Source organism: Poecile atricapillus, chromosome 23 (assembly GCF_030490865.1).
Source record: "Poecile atricapillus isolate bPoeAtr1 chromosome 23, bPoeAtr1.hap1, whole genome shotgun sequence".
Lineage (NCBI taxonomy): Eukaryota > Metazoa > Chordata > Aves > Passeriformes > Paridae > Poecile > Poecile atricapillus.
Genome location: NC_081271.1, coordinates 3,505,818 through 3,521,312, shown reverse-complemented (window position 1 = coordinate 3,521,312; position 15,495 = coordinate 3,505,818). Strand labels below are relative to the sequence as shown.

The window sequence follows — 15,495 nt, the reverse complement described above, 5'->3', positions numbered from 1 at the left end:
GATGTGCATGTCTCTTCCCCCACCCCCTTTGGCCTTGGAGTGAGGCATCTCTTGCTTCAGGAGCAATAGGAGGTGTTGCAGACATCCCAGCCTCGAGTATCAGCAATCCAGGATTGGTGGATCCAAGAGCTGGGGTGAAGAACATGCAACTAAGATTGTGGAAATTAAGAGACAAAAGGGGTTTCCTCACTTGGATGTTTCCCATATGTGTTTTTAGTCTCTCCCCCCTGTATCATGTGGAGAAGTTCCATTATTTGGGAGTGAGAAACTGTCCATCTGCTGCACTATTTCTTTTTGTTTTTAACAATAGACACCTTATGGGGTGCTGTGGTGCCTGGTTACAGACTGCATTTGGAGAGCGAGAGGAGGTCTGGGAAGGTGGGGACTTGAGTTACAGGAGTCTGAGGTGTCCTACACCACATGTTCTGTGCTGGAGATTTTATTGGGCTGTTTAGCAGTGCCCAGTGTCTACATTGCCTATTTCAAGGATATGTCACCTGAGTAGTTGCTTGGCTCATGACAAAACACTGCACCCTGTGAGTGCTGAGGGCACCTGCCTGGCTCCTCCCACCCTCCACGGGGATGGACCTTGGCACCTTCCTTAAAATGACCAAGTCCGTTTGTTACCTAATAAATATTGCTGGCTGTCTCTGCATGGCCTGAGGGCTGCATCCCATCTAAAATTCAAAATGGAAGGTGCCACTGCAGGGAGCATTCTTTCCATTGTGTTCTCCAACAGCTCAGGAGAAGCAGTGTTCCCCAGGAGCAGGCCATGGTGGGTGCTGTGCTGTGGGCATGGGCAGGAGCCAGAGAGAGGGAAATTTGCAGGCTGGATTGTGAGCCTAAGCTGTGATTTGATTTGATTTGAATTTTTACCCCCAAAAAATCTGTTATTTAAAAAAAAATTACATGTTTTTCTTCGGCTCTCTCATCAAGTAATGTGACAATATATGAAAGCTTGCAGATTCCTGTAACATTTATAGTGCAAATTCTAATGTCCCTCTTCTTGTATGAGCACTTGCTTGTACTGCTTTTCGTCCAAGATACTGAACTTCTCTATGCTGAAAGAATTCTCCATATTCTGGGGAGCAGAAGGGTCTTGGGCCCATGCCATGCTTTGCTTGAGGCCTCAACAGCCTTGGTGCTTCAGTGTCTTCAGTCTCCTAAAAAAGTCTGATACAATTAATTAAAAGACAATTTCCATTTACCCATATGCTGCTGGTTGTTTGCAGGACAGGGAGGTTGTGTAAGGATGCCTCGAGTTTGTGAACTGATTTGGAAGAGTTTCTTCTAATTATGAACACTGAATTACTTTAATTAATTAATGACTAAGTATATTGGTTTAACATAACAAAAGGCTGTCTGGAAAAAACAGGGAAGGGAAAAGAAGGGCTCAAGATGAGCCACCTCTTTGCTATCACTTAAGAGTTGTTAAGGGATGTCGACAGAGCTATTAGCAGGAAAGTTTTAACTTGACTATTGTAATTTAGCTCCTGAGGCTTGAAATGAATCGGCAGAGCAGAAGGATTGATCTGAAAAGGAACACTTCGGTGTTGTGTGGGAAAAGCACTTGACACCCAAGAGTTACCGGATGCTCTTGGAGAGGAAGGAGTGGGATACCCAGTTAGAGTGGATTTGGTTGATGAGGTGGAGCTACAACCTGTATATGCTTCCTACTCCCCTCTTTCTTTCTGGAATCTTGTTCTTAGGACTAAAATTGAGCAGGGTGCTGAATCCTGGGCTCACCTCATCACTGGGGTGACTTGTGACTGCAGGCTTTTCCCAGGAGTTAGGGCTTGGATCCTATCAGACCTGCTCTGTAAGTGTGGCAGGGCTACAAACTGCTGTGGTCCAGGACTGCTCTAAAAATGGAAAAATTGCTTAATTTTGGGAATGTAAGGAGGTCCTGAGACCTGGAGGGCCCTGTGAAGAAAGAGCTGCATGGCCACCCCTGTAATTAGGAGAGCTCAATCATGTCAATTACACTGGCTGGATTTGCAGAGTTGTTTGGTTTATAATAGTAATTTATCTCCTATGGCAGAGAGCAGAGGGTAGTAAGTAGTGTGGTGTAGGTCACACTGAAGAGTGAAATCAAGCAGGCAGGTATGTGTGAACAGAAGCCTTTAGATGATAACTGGACCCTCTGAGGGCTGACCTTTGTGTCTGTCCCTGCAGTGTCTGCAGCTGGGGCTGTGCAGTTACAGCTGGACACAAGGGTAAAGACCTAAAAAAAACCCCAAATATCTATTTAAAAATAGAGAAAATTCAGAGCCTTGAGTGTGTTTGCCCTAATGCCTCTCTATCAGTAGGGTCACATTTGGCTGTGGGCTGTGCTGTGCCTGTAGCAGAAGGGTAAGTGCAGGGTGTGCTGCTTGGGCTCAGCTGCCTGCACACCACCAGACTGCAGAGAGTTCACCTCTGCAAGTGGCATTTTCCCCAGAGTGCTGCCCTCCAACCTGGGGTTTGTTGTTTGGTTTTTTTTGGGATCTTGGGGGTTTTGGGACACGGGAGGAGGGGAGCACTGTCTCTTGCAGAGATGAGTGGGACAGAACCCGTGGTTGTGCGAGCTGAGAATACAACTGAGGTGTGAGCTGGGGGTGCCTCTGTCAGAGAGTTTGGCCACTGCTGCTCTGGCCCTGCCTCCTGGGGTTGTCTGTATCAAAGAACATGAACTCAAGGCAGATTTGCTTTGTCATCCTGACTTTGGCTTTTGCCACAGTGAATTTCTCTTCAGTTTCTGGAACCTTCTTTTTAGTTCTCTACTGGGAAGTCCAAGAGGCATTGAAACACATAGAAGGGCTCACCCCAAACATCCCCCAGCACACAGGTGATATGGTGGGAGTGGAGAGGTGGTTTTGGGAATATTTGATTACAAATGGGGTAAATCTGTTTCCAGCATGCGTTGTTCTTTAGTTAGTTTTTAACTCAATGCTGCAGAGGAGTGTTGTTTCCCAATGGCAACACGCACTGAAATATGACCCCGGGATGGGAGTGCTGGCCCCAGGCCTATGTGCACAAATAGCCCACTACCTTCTGAGGCCTGTTTGCAGCCCAGCAAACAAACACAGCCTGGCTGTCTCACAAAGAGTTGCAGTAGAAGTCTGCCCCTCAGAGCTTTCATTTTTTCCTCTCAGTGTCAATAAAACGTCAGTACCACTGATTCCAGAACCATCACTCACAAGATGTTGTGGTCCATCTGAAAATGTAGTTATGTAGTAGTGGATTAGGAAGAGAAAGAGCTGCATTGCTGTCTTTTGTATCTCTTACAATACCTTTTGCCTTGGATTGCTGTACTACAGGAAGAAATCCTAGTGCAAACTAAGCTCCAGCTCATGGTGTTAGCTGGGTGAACGAGCAGGAGTCTCTTGGCACAGCCCTGGTGTGAGTTATGTAAATCTTGTGCAGTGTATAAGCAACAGGCGGTTGGTGACGTAAAACTGAGCATTTGTCTCTGTTTACTGGCTAATGTGACATGGCCCCTTCCTGCAGCATTTGACTGAGCTGGCGGGATTAGAGCCCTGACACTCCTAAGTAGAAAATGCCTCAGGCTGAATAATGGTTTCTGCTCTGGAATTCAGAGTTCTGGCCACAGCATGGGACCCAGTGGCTCCTGAGTTGGACCAAAGTCCGTTCGGCACAGATGGCAAAGGTCTGGCTGTGAGGCTGGGATTGCTGAATTGTTGATCAATCCCCGTGGCCATGTTGTGCAGGACATTCCTCCAGTGCCTCCTTAGCAGAATGTCAGGAACTCCTGTGACTCACACAGCGATTATCTGCTGGCTGCTGGTGCTGTGATGGATGGATTGATTGCAAAACTGATGGAGCTCTTTGGGTCCTCTCCCAGTGCTCCCAGTGCAGCTCTACCACCTGCTGTTGCCCCACCCCCCCCCACCCCCCCCCATCAGCTGCTGCACTTTGGGTCCCCTGAGTTTTCTGTGAGGAGAAAGTGACACTGCTCCCATGCAGTTCAGATTTTATCCGGCATGTCTGATTTGAATGTTTTTTGCCATGAACACTGTAGGAATTGAACAGGAGGCAGTTTCTTTACTCACTGTTTCAAGCCTCTTTCCAGCTGGCAAGCAGCCCCACAAAGCCCTGTGTTTGCTCTTGCTCAGGGTCACACTGCAAATGTTTCTCTTGCTTTCACCTTGGCTCTCTGACTTGGACACATGACACCCCACCACTGTCCAGCCCCTCAATATGTCACTGTGCCCACACAGAGCAGCTTCTGCAGGGCTTTGGTTTTAGGTGGTGGTTCCTAGTTCCTGAAAACTTGGTTTTGGGGGTTTTTCTATCCTGCTCAAAAAAGTAACACAGATTTCTGCAGTCATGAATAAAAAAACCAGTTGTTACACCCATTGCATTTGGGGAGATTTTACTCATCTCCATTCTCACAGCACCCACTCAAAACATGTAAATCAGGGCCATAACCTCTCAGACATGTATAAACAGAGGAATTACATGACTTGCCAAACACTTACATAATGACTTAATAGTATATCGTGGAACTCAGCTAAGGCTCATGAATCCTCTTCCTGCCTGACTGTTCCTCTTTTCACATTAATTATCATGAGTTGTAGCTACACTGTGGCTCAGGAATCAATAGCATGGTGACTTTATGAATGTCCCTAATGTATCACAGACTTGCACTGTCATTTATCTTTATTCAGTGAGAACTTTTGACTCAGGTGGTTTGTAAGTTCCTGTGAGTTGTGACTACCCAAAGCTGAGCAGGCACTTCATTGATGAATAAACAGTTTGTACCTGATGGTATGTTTCAAAAACAGTGAGGCTGGAGTTATTATCTGTAGCTACTGGTGCCCTTTGGCTCTGAGAGTTATGAGAAGAGTGTTCTTTGTGTTTTGTTCCTCTTGTGCTCCTTTTGGACCTTTTGTGCCAAAATAAAGTGGAGAGATTTGGTTGGTTCTTTTGAAATTAGCTGAGGTAACAAGCTCCTTCTGGTGAAGGAGCTGCCCAGCATTTGCCTCCTGTGGCATAGCTCTTCTCTGGATGTCTCCTGAACTGTTCAGCAAGTTTCATAAAGAACTGTTGGAGCAGAGGTCTCCAAGACTTGTAAGTTCCAAGATTTCCAGGGAAAATAGAAGCAGAGTAGAAAAGTGATCTAAACCAGTGTCCCTGACAAGAAAAAGTGCTGTATTTTGAGCTCTCTTATCTTGGAGAATCCACATGCAATAGAGATAAAGCTTTTAAAAAACACATGAGCAGCAGAGTTATTACAGTCTGGATATTTTTTGCTGAACTGTTTAGGATGACATATGACCTGTGCAATGGGTCTGACCCACCTGTACTTCAGGTTGTAATGTGCTTTTTTCCTTTCCAGGAATCTACAAGCTGCCATTGGAGCCTACTATGATTTTGAGAGTCCAAATATCAATGTCCCCTCCATGTCATTTGTGGAAGATGTCACCATAGGTGAAGGAGAGTCCATCCCTCCTGATACCCAGTTTACAAAAACGTGGAGGATACAGAATACAGGTGAGGCATTGGGACTGCAGCAGGTGCTGGGGTCCAATGGGAGGGATTCTGGCTTGTGGCAGGAAGCTTGTGTGCACTCACCTGGGCTGGAGGCACCCTGAGGTGCTGCCAGCCCATGCAAGTTCCCTTTCTTGGGTTGGCACAAACATTTTGTGGTGGGATGTGCAGCTTGGTCAGATCACCAGTCTTGTTCCTCATGCCACCACACAAACAAACTCTAGGAAACTTGTAGACAAACAAGGCAGTGACACAAGGGTCATGTGGCAGGTCCACTTTGGGCCCAGTTACCTTTTCACATTCTGAGAGGATGCAGGGCTGGAGAGACCACATTCCAGTTTGAAATAAGTCAAAGAAGTGACTGGGATCCAGGAAGTGAGGCTGGGCAAAGTGCATTCCCTGTGCTTGATCTGGTGGGATGCAGTCAGAGAGGAAAATGAGATCCATGGATGTGAAGGAGTCCCTTGTCCTCAAGCAGTGCAGTGATGGGATGTTGCATGAGCATTTAAAATTGTGTGCCTGAATTTAGTTGACCTGCTTGTACTTGTGTGAGGGAGAACAGTCCCACACCCCGAGGTGTTGGGAGTCATCACGAGTCCAGTTCAGCTGTCTCAGTATGTCTGCTTGTGGATAGCTGCAGTGCTTGGACTGCAGCTTGGAATATCCACACTAAAACCTAAGAGTAGGTTTAACACACTGAAAATCTAAGAGTATTTCTGTAGAGGGGATGTTTAAGAACGCTTATTTATAGAGAATGTGTTCTAGAGGAAGGATTTCATATTCCAGTGTACTTTTTCTGCCTCCTTTTGTTTAGAAGTACAATGAAAGGGTGACATGTAGAATTTGCTTGAAATTCCGGTACTGTGAAAAGTTGACTGGCAGTTTTTTATAACTGTCCCAAATACAGCTCCTAAAAATCTAGTTAGTGTGATAGGTCTTGTTTCTCTACTCTTAGTGTCCCAATTTTTGTGTGTTATGACTACACCTCTATCTTGGGCCCTTCCAACTCCTCCCTTCCTTGTTCCTCTGATGTGCCATTTCCTGGATGAGAATTCAGCCTTAATTTAGCATCCTAGTTCAGGGGATGTTTCATTGTTCTTGGAATGTTTCACTTTCTGAAATCCTGGGTCTTCTAAAATGAGGGACACGAGCTCATCTTGACTTAGGATTTCCTGATGAGGCTGACATGTTTTGGCTTCTGTGTGGTTTGAACTTGGCTTGTCAGACCATCCATCTGTGCCCTAACAGTGGTGCTGGAGGCCAGGGCTTGGTACAACCACACTGCTGAGGGTTAGTGGAAGTGCAGCTTCACATGGTGGTTATGACTGTGCTGTGTGAGGAGGACTGCAGCATTTGAAAATCATTCTTTGATTTAATTAAGGTGTAGTATCAAAGGGCTGTAGTGTTTCCAGATAATATCTACTTGTTAGGCAGATAACTGAAGCAGCGCCAAGGTTTTTAACATCTCTACAGGAGTCCTTGATTACATGACTTCAGTTCTAGAACACAAAATACCTGAGGCGTGTGTCACTGGAGCGTTGCAGGTCTGATGAGTGTGACAGGCAAAGCTCAGAGATTGTCAGTTTGAGGCGTGTGAGCTGTGAGCTCAGTTCAGTCAGGTTCTCATATATGTCAGTAAAAAACAGTGCCCTGCTCTGGTACCTGCAGGACAGTGCTGCCTTGTCTAATAAAAGAGCAGTTTGTGTAGTAGAACCATTGCTGAAAGAGCAGCAGGATTTAACAGCCTGGCTTCCTCTCCCCACTCTGCCCCCAGCTGCTGCTGGCTCTGCAGGACACTGCAATTTATCATCTCAGAGATGAGTGTACTGAAATAGAATGACATAATCATAATTTCATTTTATGAGGCTTATCAGTTGCAGTGTTCTAGGCACCTTGCAAGCCTAAAGCCATTAAACCTGATAAAAATCACATAAATAATTTAAACTAAACCATGTTGCTGAGCTGCCAGCCTCTGCAGATGAGGCTTCATGCTCAAGTGCTCCACGCCCCAGGCCGAGGTCAGCCAGACACCCAGCTCCTCTTTCAGAGCCCTGCTCTCTCAGCACCTTTCCAGCTGTACTGGTACATCCCCCACGCCGATTATCCCACTGCACTTGTGCACATCCTGCTCTCCCTGCAAGGCTGTGAATTCCACAAATAAGGATTTGACAGGAAAACCAGTCCTTGCTGTGTCTTCACTGGAGTATTAAATTAGCAGGCAGGCTGTTGCAAAGGATGGTCCTCGAGGTAACCTGAGGTCAGAGCAGCCTCCAGCACGCTCGCCTCGGACCAGTCGGAGCAATTCCAAGCTTCGTGGTGGTTCAAGCTTTCCGTAACCATTTCCGTCAGCCTCAGCTGAGCAGGAGGCGTTCTCAGTCCCTAGCTGAGTCATGTGATGTGACTGGGGAAGAGGCAAAAGAGAATTGTGCTAAACTGATTTTTCATGAGTCTCAGAAGCACTTTTTCTTTCTGTCTGCCCCAGCACTTGTTATCTTTGGCAGCAGTGACTGCACACAGGAGCTGTTTTCTGTCTCTCTGATGGCCAGGTCATGCTCAGTCCCAGCGTCTGCAGTCCAAACATGGATCTCCACAGATAAATCGTGTGTTCACAACCCTTCCCACCTTTGCACAAGCCCGAGAACAGGGTTGGTGCAAGGACAGAAATAAATCCATTCAGGAAATAGTGCTGGCACTTCACTTACAGCTCAAACTATGAGTTCCTCTTGAGACTCCCAACAGGTTTAGAAAGAAATGAATCCCTGAGAGGACATGTTACCAACACTTTGTGTAAATAACAGGTATTTGATGTGGCATGGTTCAGGAGCTTCATGGAGGGAGGCAGAAATGGGGGCACGCAACACAATCCTGCCCTTGTCTTTGCCTCTGGCCCTGGGAAAGGGAAGGTGTGTGTAGGTTAAGTTGTTTTTTGGGTTGGTTTGGTTTTTATTAACAGCTGTTACACTGTGACTTTGAGATTTTTTTTGTGTAACAAAGACATAGAGATTGCTAAAAGCAGAATTGTTCTGCCGGTCCCTAAATGCACCAGTTAAGCCTGCTCTGAAAACCAGGCTTCCTCAGCGTCCACTGCTGGTGTGTCCTGTGTATCGTGGTTTGCATTGGCCATCCAACAATTGCACAACTGTTTTAACAAGCAGGTTTCATCCAGTCTTACACAAACAGACAAAGCTTTTCCTGGTGCACTGTCAGTAATTCCCTCTCCTGTCTAATCCCAGGGACGGAGGCGTGGCCCCCAGGGGTTTGCCTGAAGTATGTCGGTGGAGACCAGTTTGGCCACGTGAACATGGTGATGGTGAGGTCCCTGGAGCCGCAGGAGATGGCCGATGTCAGCGTGCAGATGTGCAGCCCCAGCACTGCCGGAATGTATCAGGGACAGTGGCGGATGTGCACTGCCACAGGTCTCTACTACGGAGGTGAGCAGCCCTGTCCCAGCCTGCATCCCCGCTGGGGACAGCAGGGACACCACGGGAGCAGGAGATATCTGCCAGTCCCAGGCCTAAATATAGAACATGCAGTGGAGGAAAACATCAAGGGAGCTGCTTTTGTCTTGGTCAGTGTTTTCTAAGCACTGGAACAAATTACAGATTACATAAAACTCTGGAAAACAAAGGGATGTGCACAGTCTCGTGGAGACTTTCCTGGTCGGTCCTTGCTGAGATTCTTTCCCAGTTTTCCATTGCTTAACGTTGTGAACTGCGTACAAGCATAAAATAGTAGTGAAAACCTCATGTGAGAAGCTAATACCCAGGGTTTCATGTAGTGATTTAGTGCATCCCCTGTGAGCTATTTCTCTGTTTAAAGAACACATTTGGCTATTTTGCCTGGTGCTTCAGCCTGGGCCTCAAGCATCTGCCTTCAGTGCAGCCTTATTCCCCTTTTCTGCCAGCTTTAGTTTACACTGAGAACATCTTTGTGTCTCTGTTGGCAGCTGGGAGTATCCCAAGTTTCCGGATATGAGTGAGAGGTGTTGGCATATGGAGGCAAAAATACCAGTGCCCATAAGGAGAGGGCTTCTAGCAGCACTGTCACTGCCACACGGCTCTTCAGAGTGTAGGGGACCCAGTGTGTCCCTGAGGGATGGACAGGGATATCCCCATGCAGGTGGGACAGCCTGGCCAGTTTGTGTTGCTGGTCCCATGTGCTCACAAAGCCAAAGGTTTCTCAGGGTTTCTAGGGGGTTCCCAGCCCCGGACAATGGGAGATGTCCCTGCATTGCCAGAAGTTGTCACTTCTGCCAAAACATGACCTGAAGATTGAACCCCTTTGGCTGCCAAGTTCTGAGTCCGAGGGACTCTCACCCTGCAGTTGAGCTGGTGGCTTTGCCGGCGCGGGCCCGGAATTTCGTCCCGTTTTGGGGCGGGGGCCCGGTGGTGCCAGCCCGGGGCGGCACAGGGGCCGCAAGGCCGGGAGAGAGCGGCAGAGGGCGCTGCGGGGCCGCTCCAGAGCCGCCTCTGGGGGGACGCGTATGGGGGGGTGGGGGATCACTGGTGGGTGTGGGTGTGCACAAAGGGGTCAGTGGGGGTAGGTGTGTACAGTGGGGTCAGTGGTGTGTGTGTACAGTTTTCAGTGAGGGGGGGTTGTGCAGGTTGTGCACAGTGGTGTGTACTGGGGGTCCTGACCCTGGTACGGTGTGGAGTTCCCTAAGCAAGTCGTGTGCCCCTATGAATTTTAGCTCCTAAAATTCAAACTGCTGATCCCAGGCCTGTTAAACTGGGGGCACTGGAACCAGTACTGCTGAGGCTTTCTAAAAACATGCTTTAACAATACTGTAAAGGATGGAATTAATTTGCTCATTCTGACCCTTTTTCATAAACTCCCATCTAGTGACAACCCAAACGTGTATCTTTCCGCAGATGTCATCTGGGTGATCCTCAGCGTGGAAGTTGGAGGACTTCTGGGTGTCACACAGCAGCTGTCATCCTTTGAAACAGAGTTCAACACGCAGCCACACCGCAAGGTAGAAGGAAACTTTAACCCATTCGCCTCTCCACAGAAGAACAGGCAACCAGATGAAAACAACCTAAAAGACCCTGGGGGTTCCGAGCTAGGCACAATCAGCAAAAACACATGGGGGCCTGCTCCTGACCAAATCGAACAAGATCAGAATGGACTGTCACAAAACTCTGTAAATCTCTCCCCCAGCAGTCACTCGAACAACTTGTCGGTAGTGACGTACAGTAAGGTAGGTGCCCTGGGCGAGCAGGAGAACGGGTAGGGGAGGAGCCTGGCAGGTGTGTAATTGCTCTTCCTTCCAAACTGCAAAGCCCTTTCCTTCTGCTTCTGCCAGACCTGCTAAGGAAGGTTCTGAATTTGACTGTCTGACTCTGCCAACTCCTCATGTTATATTAAAATATTTTTTGCCTCTGATAGACTCTACCAGATCCACCTTTTTGTTTTTGCTTCAAGTCCTTAAAATTTATATAACCTTGTTTGGGTGCTGTAACCACAAGTGTCCGGGGCCTGCTCCGGTTGTGTGTGCAAATAAGTCAAAATATCTCTCTAGATGTGTCCTGAGTTTGACATAATTTTGAACAGAAAACAAACAACCACACCCTCAAACTTCAGATTAGCCAGATAATTCTTTTTAGCTGGTGTGGGGAGACTACAGAGCTCACCATTTGATCCCAGAAGCTGCCTGCAGGAACAATCAATCAAAGGACTGTTCCTGTCTGTGTCCTTGTCTTGTTCATAATTGTAGGTGACTTTTAAATTATCTTTACTTTAAATCTCTCTCAAAAGCTTGCTTGGTGGATGCTATATGAGTCTGAGTGATATTTTGACTGTTTTTATTTGCTTGTGTGTGAAAAATGAATTGCAGGATTATTTACAATTCAGAATCCACCTGTTAATGCAGCAGTATGTGTAGGTGTGTACTGTCGTATGTCAAACTAGTTTGATTTTTAAAATCCTTTAAAAATGCTTTACTGTACTTTGAGCAGGCTGTGTAGGACAATAACACTTGGTTGCTGAATGACTTAATAAAGCCCTAATGTTAGTTCACCTACAGCACTTTAGTTCCTCCCTGGATGACCTGCCTGTCCTGTGCCAGTGGATCTTGTTTTGGTGACCTTTACCCCAGGGCTGTGCATTTTTTATGGCCAGCACACGTGGGGTGAGCCTGACTGCCCCCACTTAGTGCTCCCAAACACCATCACTGGGACGGCTCCTGCTGCCAGGTTCTGCTCATAACAGTGGAGTGCATGGCTTGGCAAGTGATGAGCTTTCAGTGAAACCCCACCTGAAGTGGCAGTGCTGAAAGTGTCTGCTTTAGTGCTTGCGTGGTGGGGTCATGGTGCTCCCTGAGGGGCCGGGCTGGGACTGGCTTCAAAGAACATGGGTGTGAGGAACCGGAGCCTGTGGCAAAGAGCAGCTGTGCTGTGGGACAGAAGCCAACAGGAGAGTGAAACACCACCTGAGAGGTGTCACTAGATTGAAGTGAGCTGGTTTAGCTGGTAACCCAGAGCTCCGTGCTCTGAGGAAATGGGGGCAGTTATAATATATCCCCAAACATAGGGCAGGTGACCTTTCCTCTGCTTTTTCCTGGCTGTTTTGGGGTTGTTTGTTGTTTGTTTCTTTTTGTATTAGCAGAATTTTCTTGGGTGGATTTGAGGTGGATTGTCTGAGATTAAAGCAGACATGTTTGCTGGCTTCAGAAGGGACAAACTTCATGGTCCTTTTTTGGTTGGGGGTGGGTGATACAGAAAAGCTACTCGATTTTTGGGTTTTTTCTCTGTACTGCAGTTCTTTTTGTTTGTGACATACTAAGATAAAATTATTTCATCTTTTGGAGGCTCTTCTGGTAGGTCTGAAGATCTGAGTCCCATTCCAGCCTTGCCCATCCTGCCCGGGGCAGGAAGTTTTCTGCCACAGACCCAGTATTCATATTGGTTCAATACTGGTTCTGTAGTAAACAAGTTTGAGGGAGTTGGACATGGCCAGGTGAACATTCCCCCGTGGGAAAAAAAGATGCAGTTTTGTTTGGTTTTTTCCCTTTATGTGCATGGTTCCCCAGCTGGGGATGCTGCTGGAGCAGAAAAGGGGTTATTAGAGGTGATGTCAGGAGTATTAAATTACCTGAGGAACAGATGGAGCTCCAGTACCTGTTGAGAAAAGCTCTACCTGTCTATCTTCTCCACATCCCCAGGGGATCTCACCGGTACTCTGCTGCTGCAGAGGAGAAGGAAAACTACTGCATTGGGAGTTGTTGCCCTGTGATTGAATATTGATGTGAAAGGCTTTATTTCAGGTTCTAGAGCAGACAGAAGAGCACTGTGGGTTGGTTAGGCAGTGGCACAGACTCCAGGATTCCTGGATTTTATTTATCTTGGGTAGGGCCTCTGATATTTTTGTCTCTTTTCATGTACCTGGGAGAGGGAGGGAATCCCCAGTTGTGTATGACAGGCCATTTGGTGAGTGAAGGAGAGGGTTCATGTTCAGTTAAAATGTTGAAAAAAGCCTGTGTCCTGTATTTAGAAGTAAAATAAGCCTTTAAATATTTCTCAGATGACTGTGGAGGCTTCCTCTGCTGCCAGACACTGGGGACACCCAGTCATGCAGTGCATGAGACCATGAAATCTTTGAGATAAAACGAGCAGTTTCTGGCATCTGCAGGTGTAAAACATACTCAAAGCTGCCAGACCTTGTTGGAATTAGTTCTCCCTCTGGTGCACAGAGCAGGTGTGACTTGTCCTCTAGAACTCCCCATTGGAGTCAGGATTGTGGCGACGCCGACGTGCCATCTGCTGCTGGGTTAGACAAGTACAGCAGCATTTCATACCTGGAAACATTCAAAATGCTTTTATACAGCAGCAGAGTATGTGGTTTGGGTGTCCTAGGGAAAAACAAACAAAACCAGACACAGAATTCCCTATAAGTGGGTAAGATGAAACCTGTGGCATGGTTGGAACAAGCTATGTGCCCTTTATTCCTGCTATGGCTCCCACCTCCCTGGGGCCCCCTGCCCACCTTCCACACACAGTGCGGGAAGGCTGCAGGCCAGGGCCTGTCAGGGCTTTGTTTGAAGCATGTTGTTGTTAAATCTGTTCCCAATGGAGTTTTTGCATGTTCTTAAATGTAAAGATGTGCCTAAGTGCAGGATAGGATGCCCAGAAATCCCCGTCCACAAATACTTTATTCTCTGGCAGTCGCTTTCTCTGGAGATCTGAGGTTGATACAGCTCCCTCCAATTTACTCCCGTCTCATAGCAACCCTGCACAGTCACTGCTGCTCTCTTGTGACTGGCTTTTCCATTAAAAGCCCAAGATCCAGTCTTACAGTGCCTGGGAATTAGAGTTTAGTTGCTTAACTGGGGATAGAAATGTACATGTTTCCATGTCTGGGAAGATCAGAAGTGAATAGCCATATTCTGACACGTAGATTGTACTTAACATCTCTATATAAAATCCATAGATCTGTATCTAAACCTGCTGCCCAGATGAATTGAGGAATCGCTTCTCTCTGTGTCATGCAGAAAACTGTACCTGGAGGTTGTGATTCAGCAAAGATTTGCCCAGACAGGACACTGAGCATCATCCCCACCACAGCAAATAGTGCCTGACTGCCCTGGTCACTGTTCTTCAAAGCCCAGTAAAACAGAAACATATTTGGAGTTCACAGCTTTAAATTCTGAACTTCTTTTTTCCTGCTGTGTTTATGCTCCTCATCTCCCTCTGTTTTGTGTGGAGCTGAGCTACTTGGCAGCTTTCTGTACATAAGAGGAAACCAACCCTGTGTCCTTGGAGCCTTTAACTGGCTTCCACTCTCTGAGCTTAAATGTTTGCTTCTAGAGCCATGCTTCTCCCAAACCAGGGCCTCCAATCTGCAGATTTTTGGAGTATCCCTGTAAACTTTAGACAGAAATACTTTTACTGGAAACTGGGCATTAGATTGTCTTTATGCATGAGAATGATGCCCCAAAAATGTTTGCATCCATGGAGGAGAGAAGCTCCTTCCATCCAGGCGTCTGGGCTTCACACTGGGCTGGTCACCGTGTGGTTACATCCATTTAGACACAGCGGAAGAATGTTGGAGCTCCGACAGCAGTGCAGCCTGGGCTGGACTGGCACAAGCTGGTTTGCATCTCCAGTGAGAGATCGGTGGTTTGGGTGCTGCATGTCAGTTTATCCATGAAATCCATGTCCTTCCGGACTGTGGGAAGTGCCAGATAATCTGATTTCAGCCCAGCTTTGCTCCACTGCAGCCCAGCAGAGTTCCTGTTGTTTATCCTGGCCCGGCAACACATCAGGGAGTTGTGCATGAGAACTCAATCAGGTCCCTGAGCATTGCCACCTCCTTACCCATGGGCACCTGAACCAGCCCTGCCAGTGCCTGCTCCCAGAAGGTCCTGAACTTCCTGGTGGTCTCCCAGCCACGCCATGTTTGCACAGCATGCATGGAATAAAACACAAGTGCTGGATGCTTTGTTCTCTGTTTGTGCTCAGTTTACGTAAGCGAGGTTGGAGCAGCGTGGGGTAGGAGCGGCCTGAGGGGATGGGGCCCAGCAGTGTGGGCTGTGGCCACTGTCAGTGTCCACTGGGAGATTCCTGTATTGTTGTGCAGCTGTGCATCCACCTCCTGTCCCTGGAAGTGTACCTGCATTGGTGGTGACTCAGTCACAGAGGTAAAATAAAGAGCTGTCTGAAAGCCTGTGTGTGATGGTTTATGAACACTTAATCCTCACTTTGTTCTCAGCACAGGTACCTCAGTTTACAGAGCTCAGTATTCACAGAGGGTTTTAACTTCACAAAACATCTCATTTCCCTTCTAGAGGCACAAGTCAAATGATAATTTATACCAGTAGTTGCCATGCAGAGTCTTTGCTTGGAAAATCTCAGTCCTGTGTTGTCACACGCTGGTCTGTGTGAAGAGCCAGTGCTCCAAACAGCATGTGAGCAATTACTTCTGGGGAACATTCTGGAAGAAATTAATTTGCAAAGCTGCAGCTGAGCTTTTCATAAAGACAGTGATCCCACTTGGAGGATAGAC

The 15,495-nt window shown here is 47.3% G+C and overlaps 1 protein-coding gene across 1 annotated transcript in view; it reads left to right on the top strand.

Moving 5' to 3' along the window:
- ILRUN (inflammation and lipid regulator with UBA-like and NBR1-like domains) overlaps positions 1 to 15,495 on the top strand; it is a 28,043-nt gene that overhangs the window by 6,513 nt on the left and 6,035 nt on the right. The window contains exons 2-4 of the mRNA XM_058856176.1: positions 5,342 to 5,496; positions 8,727 to 8,924; positions 10,365 to 10,693. Of these exons, the coding sequence (XP_058712159.1) occupies positions 5,342 to 5,496; positions 8,727 to 8,924; positions 10,365 to 10,693 (682 nt within the window). The remainder of the gene's footprint in view (positions 1 to 5,341; positions 5,497 to 8,726; positions 8,925 to 10,364; positions 10,694 to 15,495) is intronic.